Source organism: Salmo trutta, chromosome 22, assembly GCF_901001165.1.
Source record: "Salmo trutta chromosome 22, fSalTru1.1, whole genome shotgun sequence".
NCBI lineage: Eukaryota > Metazoa > Chordata > Actinopteri > Salmoniformes > Salmonidae > Salmo > Salmo trutta.
The window spans coordinates 3,611,281-3,635,826 of NC_042978.1; the positions used below are offsets into that span (position 1 = coordinate 3,611,281).

At 40.1% G+C, this 24,546-nt stretch overlaps 1 protein-coding gene across 3 annotated transcripts in view; it reads left to right on the top strand.

Annotated features, from left to right (window-relative positions):
- The window catches only part of negr1 (neuronal growth regulator 1), a 399,034-nt gene that overhangs the window by 274,012 nt on the left and 100,476 nt on the right, over positions 1 to 24,546 (top strand). For all 3 annotated transcript variants that reach the window (XM_029706299.1, XM_029706300.1, XM_029706301.1), the window contains exons 5-6: positions 7,133 to 7,253; positions 8,840 to 8,988. In XM_029706299.1, coding sequence (XP_029562159.1) covers positions 7,133 to 7,253; positions 8,840 to 8,988 — 270 coding nt within the window. The remainder of the gene's footprint in view (positions 1 to 7,132; positions 7,254 to 8,839; positions 8,989 to 24,546) is intronic.

Consider the following 24,546-nt stretch of genomic DNA (forward strand, 5'->3'; position numbering starts at 1 on the left):
TGTTTGTTCAAACATGTCAAACGTTGTTTAGCATCAATCTTTAGAGCCATTTTTAACGTGAAACATCAGTAATGTTTCAACCCGACCTCACCTGTGTCTAGAAAAACGTTTTTGAAAAATGTCCCGTGTCTCATGATTGCGCAGGTGCAGGCCATAATGGAAGTGACGACATCCCACGGACGTCAACTTCAATGCATTCTTATTTGCTCCCTGTTAATCATGGAAGCTTCAAACAACTTTATAAAGATCGCTGACATCTAGTGGAATCCGTAGGAGTTGCGAACTGAATCCTTTCTCACTATGGTATCTAATAAACAATGACACTAAATAGTACAGCCACAAAATTCTAATTTTTTTTAATCTATTTTTCTCAGGTTTTTGCCTGCAATATGAGTTTTGTTATACTTACAGACACCATTCAAACTGTTTTAGAAAATTCAGAGTGTTTTCTATCCGAATGTGTTAATAATATGCATATCCTAGCTTCTGAGTTGGTGTAGGAGGCAGTTAAAAATGGGCACGTATTTTTTTCAAAATGCTCAATACTGCCACCGTGGCCCGTAGAGGTTAAATAGCATTTTATTATTGGGGGATAAACACAGGCGAATATATTGATAACATTCACCTTGTCCTAGAGAGATTTAGACGGTTACCCATTTACATTACATTTACATTTTAGTCATTTAGCAGACGCTCTTATCCAGAGCGACTTACAGTAGTGAATGCATACATTTCATTTCATAGATTTTTTTTTTGGCCGTACTGGCCCCCCATCGGAATCGAACCCACAACCCTGGCGTTGCAAACACCATGCGTTGCAAACACCATGCTCTACCAACTGAGCTACAGGGAAGGCTGTCACGCCAGGTTAAGCCTACACGAAACAGCCCTTATTTTAAGAATTTCTAAAATTCCCTTTGGGAAAAATGAAAGGTTGGAAAAATTATTGGCACCATTTCCTTGTTTCACTTCACAAATGCAATTGGAAATAAAGGTTTGAGTGCAATCTGCCAAATTTCCCGCTGAGCAGAACACAGACTGGCCGTGACTGACTGGCAGGTGATTCTCAAAGACTCAATAGTGGAGAATATACCATAACTCAGAATCAGACATGGCATGTGATTGAATGCTAGCCTGTAAATCCTAAGTGGACAGACTTCCCGGAATAGGCAGTCATATTTTTGGTTTTTGTTTCAGTCACCGTATGTGCTTCTGTTTACATTCGGTTATACAGTATGTTCTGACCTCAACCTTGTTTTGCATGTTGACATAGCATTCTCAATGGCCACTAGACCAAACTGCCGTAAACAATTGTATAACCTCAAACCAATGCTACTCACTTGGTCATTGTGTAGCTTGAGTGCTACTCTGATTCATATTCACCAGTAACATCACAACAGTAGTGTGGCATTGACGTCTGTCCCTTTCACTATGCCTTTTGAATCAGCAGTTCAGTGACAAACACTTCTCAAGGGACATATTTGGAATGGTTTGTATGATTTGTATGAAGACAATAGGATATATGTTACCTGTTTTCACTGACCCACAGAAGACCCCTGTGAGAAGGAAATATTGTCTGCATTACGAACATTTCCAGTGTATGTGCACTGCTATTCTTTACATATTGTGCACAATGTGCTTTTTTCCCACTAACCTGAAAATAGTGATACGATTTTAACATTATGTTAATAGTTAGTGATAAATGCACATGCAAAGGTGAAAACAAAAGGCGCTCTCGTTGTAGCCTATTTTATGTGGTGATTGTTTCAGTGGCCAACCACTGTCGTCACATACTAGATTCAACCAAATGCTTTGTGTGAATTATATATCATTTCAATCCAGCAATTACATTTTCCTTTCAAGACTGTGTTACTTTAAGCTCTGTAAATATTTTAAATACAGAAAGCCCTGGCTGCTTAAGAAAGCGTCCATAGTTAAAGCTGCCTCCCTGACACTGGCAAAGAGATTTACACTGCGTCTTGGCACATGAAAGGAGACTCATTTTGTATTCACAGAACCTGCCTCTGTCATTCAGTCTTTGAACTTCCATTAAGCAATTTATCACCATGCAATTCATTTCATTTTCCTAACCCTTGGGAATTATGCTTTTTTTCTTCCCACTGCTTCCGTAGCATTTACATTAAATACGTATGCGCACTGACCACAGAGCACTGACCACAGTTTTGTTGGGTTGCAAAGCCACCGGTAGTTTACTAAAGTTACCAGAATTTGCAGTAATTTTGGTAATTAACAGAAAATCTATGGCAATCTATCATAACCTTAGTAATTTATACTTGAATAACTTTAAAAAGATGTATTCATATATATTCATTCTTTATATCTGTGTCCATATTGTCCATGAGTTTCTAGTAGATAGACTATATGGTTTAAGAGAAAGTTGCCTAATTAATGAAAAAAGCATCTAATCAACAATGGCATTATTTTCAGGTAACTCTGCAACTTCCAACGATTCACTTTTTTTCGCAACAGCCACCAGTTTAATGCCAAAACATTGATAACAAATACATACTGACATAGTAAAATAAATGAAAGTGTGTAAAAATATATATAAAGGAATCCCTCTTATTAAACACCAATGGTAGCCACTAAGTTGATGGTTTATATTCAGGATAATGTTTTATAGTTTTGTCATTCTATTTTTAGATTGACAACTGCATGCTGTTTTCAAGGGATTGTTAAATAAATGTTAAGTGTTTGGTTGTTTTACCATCACTTCTTGAAAACCATAGTCAGAACTACAAATGTCTGATTATTCCATGCAAAACAATTGTACACCTTTAGCTCTATCATCAGAGTTATACAGCAAGTTACTGCATGCTTTTCATGATCAGTAAACATGAATTTATCATGTAATTTCAGATACGTGAGGAAGCCTCATGATATCTCTCAATATTGGCCACCATTAATTGGATATTTGAGTGATAGAAAATAAAAGTTAAGTATGAGGGGTTTAGGTTAATTTCCCATCCTTTTTAGGCTCTGCCTGTCAAGCAGCAGAAGGGCGCATTTGACGATGTACTGTTAGCTGATAATGTACACTTTGCAAGCTCCCGAGTGTGCGCAGTGGTCAAAGGCACTGCATCTCAGTGCAAGAGGCGTCACTACAGTCCCTGGTTCGAATCCAGGCTGTATCACATCTGGTGGCGCACAATTGGCCCAGCGTTGGCCAAGGTAGGCTGTCATTGTAAATAATAATTTGTTCTTAACTGACTTGCCTAGTTAAATAAAGGTTCAATTAAAACATATATTTTTAAAAGCTCCCAGTAGGAACTTTGTATAGTTGGCTAAACATAGTTGTAAGTAGACCTGGCTTAAGAGTGTTCATGCTGACAGACATGATAGGCTACATTGATTGATGGACCATGTCAAATTGGCTAGCTAGCTAATAACAGATCAGGTCAATATGGCTAGTTTGGTATTTTGGGTATTTTATTAGGATCCCATTAGCTGTTGCAAAAGCAGCAGCTACTCTTCCTGGGGTCCACACAAAACATGAAACATAATACAGAATGGCATAATACAGAACGTCAATATACAAGAACAGCTCAAGGACAGAACTACATTTTTTTTTCAAAGGCACACTTAGCCTACATATCAACGCATACATACAAACTATCTAGGTCAAATAGGGGAGAGACGTGGTGCTGTGAGGTGTTGCTTTATCTTTTTTTAAACTAGTTTTGCTGTTTATTTGAGCAATATGAGATGGAAGGAAGTTCCATGCAATTAGGGCTCTATATAATACTGTACGCTTTCTTGAATTTGTTCTGGATTTGGGGACTGTGAAAAGACCCCTGGTGGCATGTCTGGTGGGATAAGTGTGTGTGTCACAGCTGTGTGTAAGTTGACTATGCAAACAATTTGGTATTTTCAACACATTAATGTTTATTATTAAATGAAGAAGTGATGCAGTCAGTCTCTCCTCAACTCTTAGCCAAGAGAGACTGGCATGCATAGTATTTATTGCAGCCCTCTGATTGCAATTAAGAGCAAAATGTGCCGCTCTGTTCTGGGCCAGCTGCAGCTTAATTAGGTCTTTCCTTACAGCACTGTACCACACGACTAGACAATAATCAAGATTAGACAAAACTAGAGCCTGAAGGTCTTGCTTTTTGGAGTGTGGTGTCAAAAAGCAGAGCAGCTCTTTATTACGGACAGACCTCTCCCCATCTTTACAACCATTGAATCGATATGTTTTGACCATGACAGTTTACAATCTAAGGTAAGGCCAAGTAATTTAGTCTCCTCAACTTGTTCAACAGCCACACCATTCATTACCAGATTCAGCTGAGGTTTAGCACTTAAGGAATGATTTGTACCAAATACAATGCTCTTAGTTTTAGAGATGTTCAAGACCAGTTTATTAGTGGTCCTGAACACATTCCGAAACAGACTGCAACTCTTTGTTAAGGGTTTCAGTGACTTCGTTAGCTGTGGTTGCTGATGCGTATATGGTTGAATCATCAGCATACATGGACACACATGCTTTGTTTATTGCCAGTGGCAGGTCATTGGTAAGAATAGAAAAGAGTAGAGGACCTATAGAGCCGCCCTGCAGTACACCACACTTTACATGTTTCACATTAGAGGCGCTTCCATTAAAGAAAACCCTTTGAGTTCTATTAATCCACGATATGGCAGAGGTTGAAAAGCCGGGTTTTGGTTAAAGGTTATGGTCAATAATATCAAAGGCTGCACTGAAATCAAACAGTACAGCTCCCACAATCTTCTTATTGTCAATTTCTTTGATAATAAGTTAATAAAGTAATTTTCAGGGGATAAACTAGATGGCTAAATTTGCTTGCCATCTATAGTGGTGTTGACTGTAATCTGGCTGACAACTTTATCAAGACGAGGACTTGCTAATGTCAAGCTCTTTCCAAAAGCCTAATCTCTGATGAAGCAAGCTAAATGGCACGTTGTTTGGATAGGCTACCCTCATGTATAGGCTACCCTCACGTATCTGAAAATACATGATCAACTGATCATGAAAAGGAGCATGATGGAGCTAAATGTGGAATAATCGGAAATGGGTAGTTCTCATTATGATCTTCAAAAAGTGATGATATTAAAACCAAATAGTTATAACTTTTATTTAACAATCCCTTTATTGATAATGACCTATTATTTTATATATTTTACATGCGATAAGGCCACACAGAGGGCCAGTGAAGGATATACTCCTTCTCCGAGACCAGGCCCAAATCCCCGTCATTCGCGTTAAATAAAGACGGAAATACAGGGGGCGGAGATCGGCTGCTTTGTGAAAATTCGTTGGCGAGTGGGTCACACGCCTCGACCATCCATACTGGATGATTTACATTCAAGACTATCCTACCAACGGGACATTAAAAACTGTAATATATTATGTTTCACTGAGACGACATGGACAATATACAGTTGGCTGAGTTTTCCATGCATCGACAGGACAGAACAGCAACGTCTGGTAAGACGAGGGGTGGGGGTGTGTGTCTATTTGTCAATAACAGCTGGTGCACGATGTCAAATATTAAGGAAGTCTCGAGTATTGCTCGCCTGAGGTAGAGTGGTAAGATGTAGACCACACTGTCTACCAAGAGAGTTTTTATCTATAGTTTTCGTAGCCGTCTATTTACCACCACAAACCAATGCTGGCACTAAGACCGCACTCAATGAGCTGTATAAGGCCATAAGCAAACAAGGAAATGCTCATCCAGAAGCGGCGCTCCTAGTGGCTAGGGACTTCAATTTAGGCAAACTTAAATCTGTTTTACCTAATTTCTACCAGCATGTCACATGTGCGACCAGAGGGTAAAAAAAAACTCTAGACCACCTTTATGCCACACACAGAGATGCATGCAAAGCTCTCCCTCACCCTCCATTTGGCAAATCTGACCATAATTCTATCCTCCTGATTCCTGCTTACAAGCAAAAACTAAACCAGGAAGTACCAGTGACTTGCTCAATACAGAAGTGGTCAGATGACGCGGATGCTACGCTACAGGACTGTTTTGCTAGCACAGACTGGAATATGTTCCGGGATTCATCCAATGGCATTGAGGAGTATACCACCTCAGTCACCGGCTTCATCAATAAGTGCATCGACGACGTTGTCCCCACAGTGACCGTACATGCATATCCCAACCAGAAGCCATGGATTACAGGCAACATCCGCACCGAGCTAAAGGCTAGAGCTGCCACTTTCAAGGAGCGGGACACTAGTCTGGACGCTTATAAGAAATCCCGCTATGCCCTGAGACGAACCATCAAACAGGCAAAGCGTCAATACAGGACTAAGATTGAATCCTGCTACACCGGCTCTGATGCTTGTCCGATGTGGCAGGGCTTGTAAACTATTACGTACTACAAAGCTAAACCCAGCCGTGAGCTGCCCAGTGACGCGAGCCTACCAGACAAGCTAAGTGCCTTTTATGCTCGCTTCGAGGCAAGCAACACTGAAGCATACATTAGAGCACCAGCTGTTCCGGACGACTGTGTGATCACGCTCTCCGTATCAAATATGAGCAAGACCTTTTAACAGGTCAACATTCACAAGACCAATTACAAGGACGTGTACTCAGATCATGTACTCAACAAATCTAAATATATTCTTCAAAGTAGCTAACTTTTGCATTGATGACAGCTTTGCACACTCTTGGCATTCTCTCAACCAGCTTCAGGAGGTAGTCACCTGGAATGCATTTCAATTAACAGGTGTGCCATGTTAAAAGTTAATTTGTTGATTTCTTTCCTTCTTAATGCGTTTGAGCCAATCAGTTGTGTTGTGACAAGTTAGGGGTGGTATACAGAAGATAGCCCTCTTTGGTAAAATACCAAGTCCATATTATAGCAAGAACAGCTCAAATAAGCAAAGAGAATCGACAGTACATCATTACTTTAGGACATGAAGGTCAGTCAATGCGGACATTTTTTAAGTTTCCAGTAATATAGTCTCCCTTTGCAACCCTAGTTTTGTCTTTTAAGTTTCAAGCCTTTCTCACCTGTTACACCTAACTGGACCAAAGCCATTTTCCAGTACTACATTCAAGCTGGGGAAAGTGGCTTTTATTTAATGTATTTCAATATCATAGTGTTTCCTCCTTATAACATTTTTATTTCTTCTTCATTTCAGTTGCCCCAGCCATCCACGAGATGAAAAGCCATGGAGTCGGCCTGGGACGCACAGCTCTGCTGAGGTGTGAGGCTGCAGCTGTACCCACACCATCATTTGAGTGGTACAAGGGAGAGAAAAGGTTAGAGAAACAAATTGCTCTGCATCATTCGCCATGGAAATAAATGTTATTTGTGTTTATAGAGTTGGATGCACACTTGTTGCCAACCATTAGAACTCAAGTAGTTCCATTGGTTCGATCCATTATGCAATGAGGGTATAGCGTGTTCTGAAGCATCTTTGACTTCTTTACACATGACAAACATCACCATATAGTAAATGTGTTAACAATGTTTTAGTCTGGCACTAACTGTCTCTAGTCTGGCCCTGGCAGGTAGAAATAATCCAATAAGAAAAGTAATGTTGACTACATCCTCACCTTGCATTCTAATGAAATGTTTGCCTAGCTCATCAATGAGCTAGAAACATTCTCAGCACATACATCAATCAGTGTAGATTCAAGTGGCTGTTCTTGAATTTAGAAACCAAATTACTCCCATTACCCATCATTTACCCACTCCTAGTGAGCACAATTTCAATCATCAGTTCACACTGTGCTAATTGTAATTATAGGGTGGATTCAATTTATTTAAATTGCTAAGGAGGCACATTGCCATGATTCTAGTGTTTATTTAATCCTAAACCTAGCTCTACGTTTGAGCCTTTTAACATGAAAAGTCATTTTTCTTGACACATTGATAGTTATAAAGAGGTCTTAAAGACATTATGGATGTGTGTGCTCCATTATGGTAGAGCATGGATGTTTCTATATGCTAGGCAGCACTCAGTGTTCCCAGATGTTAAGTGCCACCACAGTGCATTTAGCTGTGTGTGGATGTCACTATAGTATGAATGCAGTCATGCCGCTGGTTTGTCTGCATCGGAAATAATGAGACAGTTTTGACAGTAAAATCTTTCTTTTGAGGCTTCACTGTTCATGGTGTTGAAAGAGAAATGCGTTTGCTCTGGCAGAGACAGTGATGCTTGTTTTGTGGCGTTCTGGAGGAGAAGCAAGCATGCTCCCAGACTCCCACCGAGATTATCAGTGAATGTTCAACTAACATTTGAGGAAATCGCAGTGGGAGAGAGAACAACAGATGCTCAGAGATTTGCTGGACATAAGGTCACACATAGCGTTTCAACTCTGAGTGCCACTGTGAGCCAGTCAAACTACGCAAGTGCACATACAGGAGGCCACTGCGCTTCCAAAATAGGAGTCGTCCCTGTCTTCTCCCTGGACATTTTCAATATTTTAGGTAATTTAGTTTAAATAATGGCTAACTTGTAGATCATATCTTAGATATCTCACCCTACCTCCTCAGATTGTTAATAGTATGCACCAGAAGAAAAAAAAACTAAAGAAACTGATTAGAAAGGAATAATGGTGAACATGTCATGCAATTATACATTGAATGCCAATAATAAGTGACATACTTCTAGTTCACACTTACTCTTAGGGTTATCTCTATCACGCTGTGGCAGTCCTTCAAAACAACACTCAAAGACATAAGCCCAGCCAAAGGATAAATGGATGTATTGAAGAGGATGATGACGTACTGTAGAGACCCTATTTGTGGTTGATAAATATTTTCTCCCTCCTTGACTCACCTCTTCCTACTTGACATTTTCAGAAAAGGAAAGCTTTATTTGTAGTCCGTTCTATTTCAGGATTAACAAGGGACAGGGGATTGACATCAAGAACCTCAGCTCCAGATCAGTCCTCACAGTGACCAACATGACAGAGGATCGCTATGGTAACTACACGTGTGTCGCTGCCAACATCCTGGGAAGGGCCAACGCCAGTGTGCCTCTCATTCGTAAGTAGCCTGGATATGTCTATGTCATTGCTGACATGGGCCTTTTCTGTGGGGGCTCTTGCATTTTGAAACAGTGTGAAACATTGCTTGACCACTTCCTTTCTGCCGGTGCAGATATATTAATTTTGTCATAAATGTTTGTGTATTTTTATATGTTAAAGGATATACGTGTGTATATGCTTGTGTGTGTGTGTGTGTGTGTCCACACACATCAAGCAAGCAGCAAGGAAGCAACAAGGAAAGAGAATATTTACTGTAAACCATTTTTGATCAAGTAGATGATGAAGAAAATTCCATTTGAAATGTTCAGCAATGAAATATTAGCCGGTACATTTCAATTATTCAATAGTTTGTGCAGCTCCCTCTAATAACAGTGTCCTTAACAGACCAAACCCTGCTCTACAGGAAGATACCCTTATAGGTGGTGAATGCCAAGGGAGTGCTTGAGTCTCCTGTTTGTGCATGCACAAAGAGCCACATCAAAGGCTGTGTGAGATCCTGAAATGGAGGGATCTTAATGTGACGACGCTGCCGAGGCCTCAAAGGCAGACTGAGTGGCAACAGGGCCCCAAAATAGACAGCCAGGCAGCTTCCTGTGTTCCCTCAGAACTGTGCTTCTCTCTCTCTCTCTCGCGTGGTTTCGCCCTCTCTCTGATAAACACTAATGGAAGAGGCCAATCCCTGCAGCACGACTCAAAACCCACACATCAACACAACAAATCAAGGAGTGAATTTGCCGTGGGTGACTTTAAATTGCTATCCTAGTAACAGTCGATAGGTATTGATGAGGTGGAGGAGGGGAGAAATTAATATTTAATCAAGAAGTGCCCATTGGGGTAAATTAATGTGGCAACAGTGACAGTATGGGTTCATGTGTTTGGGGAAAAACGTGTGAAATTGTGGGCTGTTGCATTGGGCCATCTTTTGCTCGTCCATCGTTCCTGTTTCTTTCTTTGGGTACGTTCTCTGTTTTGTTTGGTTCTTTTAATCACACCCAAGGGTTGAAACTTTACACATCAACTTATAACCCTATCAATTTGAAACTTAAATGATATAATAATGTACATTGCTCAAGTATAGACCTTAACCTCAAAAACTGCAGCTATATACACCGTGGTGAATTAAGGCAGGATGCATAGTACTTTTAAGTGCAAAGAGAACATGAAAAAGGTGACAACCTGCACCAGTCTTCCTCAGTGTATTTCCAATGACAGATGGTTTGGTTGTGTTGGAAAAGAGGGGTGAGTATCAACATCTGAGCTTTGGGCTTGTATGTTGTTTTGTGTCTTGCACACAAATTGTTTCACTGATTTCTGTCTAGTCGGGGGGAGTTGTGGGATTGTTGTGTACCAACTGTGCTGTTAAAGTGGTTGAGTTTGTTTGACCAAGTCTTTGTCAGAAAGTGTGGGTTCTTTGTTTCCCTGGAGTTTTCATTTAGTCAGGGTCTCTGCTGCAAAGAGTTGTGAGCCTCCCTGGCATTTTAGACACTCAAGCTTTCGACAGGGTACTCACCACGCTGATACATCATATCCAATATCCACTCTATTCAACTTTAAAAAAAAACTCAAGACTGTCTTTCAGAATGCTTGTCTTATATTATACACCATGCACTGCTGCATCACGCTCTCGTGTATATAGTCTCCATAAAAAAAAGAGCTGTGTACTTTTACAAAATCATGCACAGATTTAGTCCCCCTTTCCCCCAACAATTCAGAGGACTCCTCTAGCTTAATTGGTCAAGCGATTATCCCCTGCCCACCTCGGCTTAGCTCTGGAGGAGTTTTGCAGTCTACCCCCAACCTTCCTCCTACTGCTATTGGCCAAAAGGAGAAGAAACACACAGTAACACCTTCTTCTCCTGAAAAACCTCCTCCTGGCAGCCATGTTGAACCAGGGCTCCACTAGCTGGTGGGCTAATAACTGCCTAGTTTGTTTTTCATGCTTATCAGTCACTGCCCGGGTTTGTGTCGTCTCTCCATGTCTCCTTGTCTGTTATTGTTGTTGTTGTCATTGTTATTAGTGTTGTTGTTCGCAGTCACCTTACTGTGACCACACCTCAGTCATCGAGCATAAAGGGCCAAAAACTTGTACCAAATCCTGGTGGCTATGATAGGAGTTTATGCCTACCTACAAATAATGTCATATAAAATGCCTTAAGAAACTACTCATACCCCTTGACTTGTTCCAAATTGTGTTCTGTTACAGCGTGAATTTAAAATGTATTAAATACTTTTCCACACAATGCCTCATAATGACAAAGTGAAATTTTGTTTTTAGACATTTCTGCTAATTTATTGAAAATTAAATGCAGAAATATGTATACTGATTTTACTGAGATACAGTTCATATAAGGAAATCAGTCAATTGAAATGAATTCATTAGGCCCTAATCTATGGATTTCACATGACTGGGCAGGGGCACAGCCATGTGTGGGACTGGGAGGGCATAGACCGACCCACTTGGGAGCCAGGCCACCCACTGGGGAGGCAGGCCCAGCCAATCAGAATTTTCCCCACAAAAGGGTTTTATTACAGACATAAAAGCACCTCAGTTTCATCAGCTGTCCAGGTGGCTGGTCTCAGACGATCCCGCAGGTGAAGAAGCTGGATGTGGAGGTCCTGGGCTGGAGTGGTTACACTCGGTCTGCGGTTGTGAGGCCGGTTGGACAGACTACCAACGACATTGGAGGCGGCTTATGGTAGAGAAATGAACATTCAATTCTTTGGCAACAGCTCTGGTGGACATTTCTGCAGTCAGCATGCCAATTCCACACTCCCTAAAAATTTGAGACATCTGTGGCATCATATTGTGTGATAAAACGGCACATTTTAGAGTGGCCTTTTTTTGTCCCCAACACAAGGTGCACATGTGTAATGATCATGATGTTTAATCAGCTTCTTGATATGCTACACCTGTCAGGTGGATGGATTATCTTGGCAAAGGAGAAATGCTCATTAGCAGTGATGTAAACAAATTTGTGAACAAAATTTGAGAAACATAAGCTTTTTGTGCATATGGAAAATATCTGGGATCTTTTATTTCAGCTCATGAAACATGGGGCCAACAATTTACATGTTGCGTTTATATTATTGTTCAGTATAATTTACATACACCACATGGCCAAAAGAACGTGGACACCTGCTTGTTGAACATCTCATTCTAAGATCATGGACATTAATATGGAGTTGGTCCCCCCTTTGTTGCTATAACAGCCTCCACTCTTCTGGGAAGGCTGTCCACTAGATGTTGGAACATTGCTGCTGGGACTTGCTTCCATTCAGCCACAAGAGCATTAGTGAGGTCAGGCACTGATGTTGGGAGATTAGGCATGGCTCGCAGTCGGCATTCCAATTCATCCCAAAGAGTTGGGGTCATGGCTCTGTGCAGGCCAGTCAAGATCTTCTACACAACAAATATGATGGCTGAACTCAAATGTGCTGGTTGATAAAATACCTGTATTTATGGGAAAGATGTTTGAAAAGGGTATTTTGTTCTGAAATGATATTGTAAATTGGGATGGTTATGTCCTTCATGGAGTTATCAGAATTGTACGGGAAGGTCTGCTCAATCCAAGAGTACAACCAATTGATTACAGCATTACCCCAAAAATGCAGGTGGCAGCGGGAGGAGGTAGGGAACTGGTCTGTCTGCCCAATATAAAGGAGGAGAACTGGCAGAGGAATAAAAATAGCATAAATAGGAAGGTATATCAGTTTCATTTGAGGACCAGGATGTTGACAACTGTGCAATACAGATTGCAAAATAGTTGGGAAGAGATTTTTGATGTGCGATTCCATGGTACAGAGTTGATGAGTATATATGTAAAACAACACAAGATTCAAGACTTTGTGCTTTTCAGCTAAAATTATTATATATCATTCTTGCCACCAACAAAATGTTGAATATTTGGAGCATAAAATCATCAAAGCTTTGCAGATTTTGTTGTGAGGATACAGAATCAATAGACCATTTATTTTGGTATTGCCCTCATGTAGCCTGTTTCTGGTCTCAGGTTCAGGAATGGCTGAAAATACATAACATTGATCTAAAATTGACCCTAGAAATAGTACTGTTAGGAGATCTGGAGAGACCGGGTCAGTCAATTACTAATACACTAATACTCATAGTAAAAGTATGTATCTTCAACTCGCAATCTGTGGATTCTATTCGATTAGATAGATTGAAATTGTACGTTAAACATCACAGCATAGTTGAAAGATAAGTGTTGCGTAGAAACCCGAAGTGGGTGACCAGCAGAGATAGATGAGCTGAGGGAAGCTGAGGGTTGGGATGTGGAATTGGAGACAAGTGGGAGTGGAGTTGCTGTGCAGGAGATAGAATGATAGTCAAAGATAAAAGTTTTTAAAGTAAAAATAAAACATAATAAAAAGTAAGTTTGAATGACACTGAGGGGCAGTGTTTTTACAACTAATGCCGGTTTGCCTGAGGCTGATGCAGTGCAAGTGTTTGTACACATGCATATACACACACTCTCATTCAAATAAACGCATACAAGAACACACACACACATGTAATAGTGCCAGACATGCACACAAACTTATACAGTTGGCATTGCTATTATGATTTTAGATGTCCTTGATGTCCTTTGTTTAATTTTTTGTATAAAATAAAAAATATCTTTATATATACAGTTCAAGTCAGAAGTTTACATACAATTATGTTGGAGTCATTAAAACTACAGTTAACAAACTACAGTTTTGACAAGTCGGTTAGTACATCTACTTTGTGCATGACACAAGTAATTTTTCCAACAATTGTTTACAGACAGATTATTTCACTTATAATTCACGGTATCACAATTCCAGTGGGTCAGAAGTTTAAATACACTAAGTTGACTGTGCCTTTAAACAGCTTGGAAAATTCCAGAAAATGATGTCATGGCTTTAAAAGCTTCTGATAGGCTAGTTGACATAATTTGAGTCAATTGGAGGTGTACCTGTGGATGTATTTCAAGGCCTACCTTCAAACTCATTGCCTCTTTGCTTGACATCATGAAAAAATCTAAATAAATCAGCCAAGACCTCAGAAAAAAAATTGTAGACCTCCACAAGTCTGGTTCATCCTTGGGAGCAATTTCCAAACACCTGAAGGTACCACATTCATCTGTACAAACAATAGTATGCAAGTATTAACACCATGGGACCACGCTGCCATCATACCGCTCAGGAAGTAGACATGTTCTGTCTCCTAGAGATGAACGTACTTTGCTGCAAAAAGTGCAAATCAATCCCAGAACAACAGCAAAGGACCTTGTGAAGATGCTGGAGGAAACAGGTACAAAAGTATCTATATCCACAGTAAAACGAGTCCTATATCGACATAACCTGAAAGGCCGCTCAGCAAGGAAGAAGCCACTTCTCCAAAATGACCATAAAAAAGCCAGACTACGGTTTGCAACTGCACATGGGGACAAATATTGTACTTTTTGGAGAAATGTCCTCTGGTCTGATGAAACAAAAATAGAACTGTTTGGCCACAATGACCATCGTTATGTTTGGGGGAAAAAGGTGGAGGCTTGCAAGCCGAAGATCACCATCCCAACCGTGAAGCATGGGGGTGGCAGCATCATGTTGTGTAGGTACATTGCTGCAGGAGGGGCTGGTGCACTTCACAAAACAGATGGCATCATGAGGAAGAAAAAGTATGTGGATATATTGAAGCAACATCTCAAGACATCAGTCAGGAAGTTAAAGCTTGGTCGCAAAAGGTTCTTCCGTATGGACAATGACCCCAAGCATACTTCCATAGTTGTGGCAAAATGGCTTAAGGACACCAAAGTCAAGGTATTGGAGTGGCCATCATAAAGCCCTGACCTCAATCCTATAGAAAATGTGTGAGCAGAACTGAAAAAGTTTGTGCGAGCAAGGAGACCTACAAATCTGTCTCAGTTACACCAGCTCTGTCAGGAGGAATGGGAAGCTTGTGGAAGGATACCCTAAACATTTGACCCTAGTTAAACAATTTGAAGGCAATGCTACCAAATACTAATTGAGTGTATGTAAACTTCTGACCCACTGGGAATGTGATGAAAGAAATAAAAGCTGAAATAATTAATTCTCTCTACTATTTTTCTTACATTTCACGTTCTTAAAATAAAGTGGTGATCCTAACTGACCTAAGACAGGGAATTTTCACTATGATTAAATGTATTTGGCTAAGTTTGTGTGTGTAAACAATGCAAAAAACTGCAAACAATGCAAAAACATTTATATATATATATATGTATATATATATATATATATATATATATATACATATATATATATATATAAATGTTTTTGCATTGTTTGCAGTTTTCTTCTGTCTTTTTCTTTTTCCTCTTTAGTTCATTCTCTTGGTTGTTGGTGCATTGCGGTGTTCTTTTGGTTGTGGAATGGAATTAATTATCATTTTTATTTTTATTATTGGGGGGGAACTGTGGGTGGGGTCTCGAATGGTTGAGGGACAGCTATTGGGAAACTGTGGGGGGATCTTGGAGGGTTTGGGTTCACATTTCTGGCCTGGTGGTAGATTGGTCAACATGCCCTTGAGCAGGGCATTGACCTTGGATGCTTCTGTGTGTCGCTCTGAATGGGAGTCTGTTGGATGACTGGTATGATGTAGTTGTTGAGCGGCTTCACTGCAAGTATATTGTATGTTTCGGATATTCAATAAAAATACAATTACATTTAAAAAAAATAACTATAGAAAATTCTACCACACCAATCTCGACATTTCTGTATGGACCTCGCTTTGTGCATGGGGGCATTGTCATGTTGAAACAGGAAAGGGCCTTCCCCAAACTGTTGCCACAAAGTTGGAAGGACAGAATCGTCTAGAATCAGAATCATTGTATGCTGTAGCGTTAATATTTCCCTTCACTGGAACTAAGGGGCCTAACCCAAACCATGAAAAACAGCCCCAGACCATTATTCCTCCTCCACCAAACTTTACAGTTGGTGCTATGCATTGGGCAGGTAGCGTTCTCCTGGCTTCCACCAAACGCAGATTCGTCCATCGGACTGCCAGACTGTGAAATGGAATGATCCAATGCTAGTGAGCTTTACACCACTCCATCCGACGCTAGGCATTGTGCATGGTGATCTTAGTCTTGTGTGCGGCTACTCGGCCAATGAAACCCATTTCATGAAGCTCCCGACGAGCATTTCTCGTGCTGACGTTGCTTCCAGAGGCAGTTTGGAACTCAGTAGTGAGTGTTGCAACCGAGGACAGATGCACTTCAGCACTCCGCGGACCCATTCTGTGAGCTTGTGTGGCCTACCACTTCATGGCTGAGCCGTTGTTGCTCCTAGACGTTTCCACTTCACAATAACAGCACTTACAGTTGACCAGGGAAGCTCTAGCAGGACTAAAATTGTACAAACTGACTTATTGGATAGCTGGCATCCTATGACGGTGCCACGTTGAAAGTCACTGAGCTCTTCAGTAAGGCCACTCTACTGCCAATGTTTGTCTATGGTGATTGCATTGCTGTGTGCTGGATTTTATAAACCTGTCAGCAACCGGTGTGGCTGAAATAGCCGAATCCACTAATTTGAATGGGTGTCCACATACTTTTTTATATATAGTGTAAGTTTTCACATCCCTGAGTCAATACATGTAAGAATCACCTTTAGCATCGATTACAACTGTGAGTTTTTTGGGGGGTAAGTCTCTAATAGCTTTGCTCACCTGGATTTTACAATATTTGCTAATTATTATTAAAAATATTCTTCAAGCTCTGTCATGTCTTGCCATAGATTTTCAAGCCAATTCATGTCAAAATTGTAACTAGGCAACTCCAGTGTATATTTGACCTTGTGCTTTAGGTTATTGTCCTGCTGAAAGATGAATTTGTCTCCCAGTGTCAGTTGGAAAGCAGACTGAACTAGAGTTTTGCCTGTGCTTAGCTTTATTGCGTTTCTTTTTATCCTAACAAACTACCCAGTCCTTGCCGATAACAAGCATACCCATACCATGATGCAGCCACCACCATGCTTGAAAATATGAAGAGTGGTACTCAGTGAGTCAGGAAGGACGCCTAACTCACTGAGTAGGAAGGACGCCTGTCTCTTTGTAGTGACTGTGGATATTTATACACCATCCAAAGTGCAATTAATAACTTCACCAAGCCCTATTCATTGCACTTTGGATGGTGTATAAATACCCATAATCACTACAAAGATACAGGCGTCCTTCCTACCTAACTAAGTTGTCGGAGAGGAAGGAAACATTCCGAGATTTCACCATGAGGCCAATGGTGATTTTAAAACAGTTGCACAGTTTAATGGCTTTAAACAATGCCCCTCCTGCTACTAAAGAAAATTAAACTGATTGAGAAATAGGTTTACTTCTTTGGTTTGCTCCACTTCCAAATGTTAAACCATTTCAGTAGAGAGAGGGCATTGTTTTCTTTAATTGGCTAATATCTCACTTCTTGTATAAAATGTTTTGGCCATTTTAACCCCCATTTTAACCCCAAAATTAATTTACAACACTCTGGTTGTGTTCATGGTCCAGATTCCCTGTGGAATAGCACATGGGAGTGGAGACTGAGGAAGGGGCTGGAAATGCAAATAGCCGTCTTTGGATGACTGAGCCCCTGGAACACCCACATAAGATGATATGCATGCTAAGCAGCATTAACAAGGAGAAGAATAACAAATGATGTGGTTCTTAAATAAATAAAATATTAACACCTGTGTGCCATATCATTAAAGAGGAAAAACAGTTAAGATAGCCTCAAGAAATATTCACGCAATGAATGTGGCTGCGCATGAAAGACAGATGATGTAATCATGTCATGGCAGCCTGGGTTGGGCTCAGTCGGAATTGCAATTTAGTAAATTGGTGATTTTTTCATCATTATCATGACCTTAGTTTTGATTTGATAATCAACCTTTAGCCAAAGCTGAACAAGTCTATTTAAAGATATTAATTTGTTATTCTAAGAACCACTCTAAGAACACAAAGCAAATCGCATACAACTCCCCACTAAATTAATCTGGGCAGCTCTGAATTGTGTGAATGTTACTCATTTTCTGCCATCATTGTTCTGTGAAGACAAGAGGATGTTTTATTACAGTGTAAGATGAAATACCCCGCTGCATAATGTGTTTTGTCTTGCAAGTGAGTACTGTATAGAGGTCACTCAGCATACACAAGAATGTGTTTTGATGGGATACATTGTGTGAATGTGAGAATGTAGCTAACTCCCAACCTCATTGAGGATATAGGAGGGAGATTGCATGTCAAAGGATATCATACTTTGCAGTAATGGAAGAATGTCTGAGAGAGCTGAGAATGGGAGATGATTCAGTAGTGGATTCGTGCTCAAGTATTAATCAGATAGTGCTGCTGCTTGAAAAAAGCCTGTCGTCAGATATCCACTACTGCACTAGTTACCCCAAAATACATTTAAAAAATCACTGGTTCCCACCAATATAGTCAGAAAAAGAGTATCATTGTAAATGTAATATATGGCTCTTTACACATATTCAAATGTAAAGCATATCGGACTTTTAATTTTTGTTACAAATCCTAATGGTTTCTTCTTTAGGAGCCCTTCTAGTTCAGGTACTTGGAAAACTAGCAAGGAGGCTAAGGCCTGAAAAAGTTGAATGAACAATTGGTGTCTCTCCATTTGCCCTGAAATCGAAATGTATATATTGAGTGCCCATGTAACTGGATTAAAATGGAAAGTGTAAGTAGGCTCCGCACTACTCTTGGATGTCCTAGATATCATTGCCCACTTTGCAAGTAGAAAGAAAATAAAGTGGCAGTCTTTACGTACATTACCAGTCAAACATTTGGACACACCTACTCATTGAAGGAGTTTTTATTTGGACTATTTTATACATTGTAGAATAATAGTGAGGTCATCAAAAAAATGAAACAATACATATGGAATCATGTAGTAACCAAAAAAGTGTTAAACAAATCACAATATTCTTTTGAGAGAGAATGTCAAGAGCGTGCAAAGCTGTCATCAAGGCAAAGGGTGGCTACTACTTGATTCCATATGTGTTAATTCATAGTTTTGATGTCTTCACTATTATTCTATGTAGAAAATAGTAAAAATAAAGAAAAACCCTTGAATGAGTAGGTGTGTCCAAACTTTTGACTGGTACTGTATATGAAGGCAGCGTAACCACAATAATGACTGCCTGAGTTTCCTCTCCCCTGTGGAAGTTTCTGGGGGAGTTCATCTCTGCATTTTGGGATTATGGTGAGGTCTACATTTTACTTTCTTTTAGCACAACATACAGTAATCTTGTTTGTCACCTGCTACCAAATTCTATCTGACGAAGCAACCATCTAACTTAATGATCCATATGTATAAAGGTGTTTTCACATACATTCCTCTTTAACCCTATCAGTCCTGAGACTCCAGCAAACATCGGCTTTTCATTTATCTGACTTTCATTTATTTGCATGTCAATCCCTTTATATAGGCTCACAATTAAGTATTTTACTTTTTTTTTCAGCACAACCAGGGATACAAGTAGAATACAAATCTGATATAAAGACTTGCATTCATGAGTTATATTGACAAATCTCAATAACAAACAAAAGGTCAGCCAAAACAAAAACCTGATAATTAATTTACACTACAGTTCAAAAATCTGGAGCATCAGCATGTGTGGGTTCGATTGTAGTTTGAACTTTGTTCTGAAACTCGTCAGTTTATTCTTGTTCTGAGAAATGCAGGCTATTCCATGCAAGGAATTGCCAAACACCAGTCTCAACTTCAACAGTGAAGAGGTGACTCAGGGATGCTGGCCTTCTAGGCAGAGTTCCTCTGTCCAGTGTCTGTGTTCTTTTTCCCATCTTAATCTTTTCTTTTTATTGGCCAGTCTGAGATATGGCTTTTACTTTGCAACTCTGCCTAGAAGGCCAGCATCCCGGAGTCGCCTCTTCACTTGATGTTGAGACTGCTGTTTTGCGGGTACTATTTAATGAAGCTGCCAGTTGAGGACTTGTGAGGTAGTACACAGCGTTGTATGAGATCTTCAGTTTCTTGGCAATTTCTCGCATGGAATAGCCTTCATTTCTCAGAACAAGAAAAGACTGACGAGTTTCAGAAGGAAGTTCTTTGTTTCTGGCCATTTTGAGCCTATAATCGAACCCACAAATGCTGATGCTCCAGATACTCAACTAGTCTAAAGGAGGCCAGTTTTATTGCTTTCAGCTGTGCTAACATAATTGCAAAAGGGTTTTCTAATGGTCAATTCACGTTTTAAAATGATAAACTTGGATTAGTTAACACAACGTGCCAATGGAACACAGGAGTGATGTTTGCTGATAATGGACCTCTGTACGCCTACAGTGGCCTGTGAAAGTATTCACCCCCCTTGGCATTTTCCCTATTTTGTTGCCTTACAACCTGGAATTAAAATGGATTTTTGGGGGGGGTTGTATCAATTGATTTACACAACATGCCTACTACGTTGAAGATTCAAAATATTTTTTATTGTGAAACAAACAAGAAATAAGACAAAAAACGGAAAACTTGAGCGTGCATAACTATTCACCCCTCCCTTAAGTAAGTACTTTGCACAGACACCTTTTGTAACAATTACAGCTGCAAGTCTCTTGGGGTATTAGCTTGGCAAATCTAGCCACTGGGATTTTTGCACATTCTTCAAGGCAAAACTGCTCTAGGTCCTTCAAGTTGGATGGGTTCCACTGGTGTAGAGCAATATTTAAGTCAATCCACAGATTCTCAATTGGATTGAGGTCTGGGCTTTGACTAGGCCATTCCAAGACATTTAAATGTTTCCCCTTAAACCACTCGAGTGTTGCTTTCGCAGTATGCTTAGGGTCATTGTCCTGCTGGAAGGTGAACCTCCGTATCAGTCTCAAATCTCTGGAAGACTGAAACAGATTTCCCTCAATAATTTCTCTGTATTTAGCGCCATCCATCATTCCTTCAATTCTGACCAGTTCCCAGCTCCTGCCGATGAAAAACATCCCCACAGCATGATGCTGCCCCCACCATGCTTCACTGTGGGGATGGTATCCTCGGGGTGATGAGAGGTGTTGCACCAGACATAGCATTTTCCTTGATGGCCAAAAAGCTAAATTTTAGTCTCATCTGACCAGAGTACCTTCTTCCATATGTTTCGGGAATCTCCCACATGCCTTTAGGCGAACTCCAAACGTGTTTGCTTATTTTTTTCTTTAAGCAATGGCTTTTTTCTGGTCACTCTTCCGTAAAGCCCAGCACTGTGGAGTGTACGGCTTAAAGTGGTCCTATGGACAGATACTCCAATCTCCACTGTGGAGCTTTGCAGCTTCTTCAGGGTTAACTTTGGTCTCTTTGTTGCCTCTGATTAATGCCCTCCTTGCCCGGTCTGTGAGTTTTGGTGGGCGGCCCTCTCTTGTCAGGTTTGTTTTGGTGCCATATTATTTCAATTTTTTAATAAAGGATGTCATGGTGCTCCGTGGGATGTTCAAAGTTTGTACTTTTCTACAACTTTTTTCCTGACCTGTTTGGAGAGCTCCTTTGTCTTCATGGTGCCGCTTGCTTGGTGGTGCCCTTTGCTTAGTGGTGTTGCAGACTCTGGGGCCTTTCGGAACAGGTGTATATATACTGAGATCATGTGACACTTAGATTGCACACAGGTGGACTTTATTTAACTAAATATGTGACTTCTGAAGGTAATTGGTTGCACCGGATCTTAGAGGCTTCATAGTAAAGGGAGGGAATACATATGCACGCACCACTTTAAGTGTTTTTATTTTTTAGAATTTTTTAAAACATGTACTTTTTTCAATTCACTTCACTAATTTGGACTATTTTGTCTATGTCCATTACATTAAATCCACATAAAAATCAATTTAAATTACAGGTTGTAATGCAACAAAATAGGAAAAACACCAAGGGGGATGAATACTTTTGCAAGGCACTGTATGTAGATATAAAAAATCTGTAGTTTCCAGCTACAATAATAATTTACAACACTGTATTTCTGATGAATTTGATGTTATTTTAATGTAAAAAAATAGAAATGTCTTTGTTTTTGAAAGAAAATCTAAGTGACCACAAACTGTTGAACAGTAGTGTATATAAATCCTTTAAGTACAGAAATTGTTTGTGATTCTCAGCTAATATAGATAGCTTTTAAAGGGTGTGAAGCATGAGTTTTTACTTACCAATGTAACAATACAGTGAAGTCAAAGACTTAGTAACTTAATTGTAGTCACGATCTGGTTACCTATAATTACAAACATAGTTATGTTTTTGGGTTATTACATATTTATTACATTATTTCTTCTAAGCTACCCCCAATGCACTATTTCTCAACGTCATATGGAGGATATACTCTCTGCTACCACGTTCATATGCTAACTCTGTAGCTAGCTCAAGCTGGCTAACATTAGCCACTAGCCATGCTAGCATTTAATTACCTTCCACACCAAGTGTTGGCGTTGGTGAGTTACAATCCACCAATCACGAGAAAGTGTGATGTAAACAAGGAGCAGATGGGGCACGTGCAGTGTGTTCTTCACAGACTTTGTGGCTGTGTTATCTAGTGGGAACCCATTAGCATGGCAGGCTCTGGTGCCTTCTTGCCGTGGGCTCAAAACAAAAGAGAAAATTATACCTGCTTGCTCTATTTGTGGTTCTGTTTTGGTTGTGATGTGTTAGTTATGTTCTAGCTGGTCTCCAGTAGTTGGGCTCTCGCTTGCCGACCATAACCGGGGTTGTTGGCTTGGCTGGCTCGGCTAATAACTAGTTGGCTAAATAGCTAACGTTAGCTGGCTAGCTTGCTGGCTAAGATAAGTGCATAAAGCTAACATTCTTTGATAACTGGTTAGATGGCGTTATGTATTTTCAAAACTTTGGTTTACTTAAATGTAGCTGTAAGCTAGGTGTTGATAGCAACTGGCTGACTCATGCACTGCTAATGTAACATTAGCAGGCTGGTAGGGCTAACGTTAGCTGGCTAGTAAGGCTAACGTAAGCAGGCTGCTAAGCTAGTAACCTGGCAAGTTGATTTGTAAAAATACATTCATAAAGTATTTGGTTGGCTTAAAATGTAATTCAAACCAGCAGTCATTAATCATTAATTTTAAGTTATACATTTGAGGTTATTATTTCTGCATTTACATTATTGCCGGATCCTCCATATTACATCTCACCCCGGAAAAACATTTTCCAACATGACTTGGGCATTCTTCAGAATAACTCGCAAAATAGAAAGGTGAGGTGTAACTTTGCATTGTGAGTTTTGATGCGTATATAAATGCAAATCCATATATTACATGTGGTTATGTTTATGCTACCTACCCTTTAATAGTTTGTAGCTGAAACCATTCAGGCTCTACAGACGTTTTTGTAAAAAGGCTCGGCCTCGGGCCCCTTCGGGATCCACCCTTGTCACACAAACACCACTCTAGCTCAGCCCCTGTTAATCGCACAAACTAATGCTTAATGGTTGGTACCAACAGATGCAGAAGAAATAGACTAATCAAATGGTACAACCCAGAAGTATGTAGGCCAAATCACGCCGGCATCGTGGTGGGAGTGTTTTCCCACTTGGTGCCTTTCAGACAATTTGTGTGTACTCAGTGAGGTTCACTTATTTTTTTTGGAGCAGTTTGAACGCCAAAAGAACTCAGACTCCTCAAAAGAGCCCCCGAAGCTAACGGAACTGAGACCATCTCGAGAGGTGGTATGAGTTCGGTTCGCTTCCCTTTTTAAGGGCAAGTTGAACAAAAAAACTCCCCAGGTTCGCTTGTCATTATTCCCGCACCACACAGTAGACTACTGCAACACCATTTCCCATGCCATGAGCCCTCACATTGGTGCCACAAAAGAGAGAAGATGATGATGTGCGAGATCGTGGAAAAAACGTGTGCTGTTTCTCAATATTGATTAGCAATGCATAGAAATTCCAAAATATGTGTGGAGTTTTGTACTGACACAATGTTCAGATGATTTGTATGCAATACGTGATCTATGGGCTGGGAGCTTCCTAAACTGTTTATTGTGGGGTTTGAATAGTGTGAGAAGACAACATATTTGGTGAGAATCACAACATAGCTTCACAAAATTAAGGTCCTTGCTATCCGGAATCCTTGGGACGTACCAACTCTGAACTTACCCCATTGAAGTTGACATTTAAAATGGCAAGGTTTAAGGTTAGGGTAAGTGTAGGGGTTAAGGTTAGGGACATCCCAAGAATCGACAATAGCACTAATCAAAACATCTATGTTACGTCTTTTTATTCTTGTTTTTTTTTTATTGAACCTTTATTTAACTAGGCAAATTATTATTTACAATGACAGTCTACCCCAGCCAAACCCCGACAACGCTGGGCCAATTATGTGCCGCCCTATAAGGCAGTAGCCTACATTGGGTGTACAAGTTTCAATTACAGCATTATTTAATCTGCATTATAAACTGGGTGGTTCAAGCCCTGTATGCTGGTTGATTGAAATCTGTGGTATATCAGACTATATACCATGGGTATGACAAAAACATTTATTTTTACTGTTCTATTTATGTTGGTAACCAGTTTATAATATCACTAAGGCACCTCGGGTGTT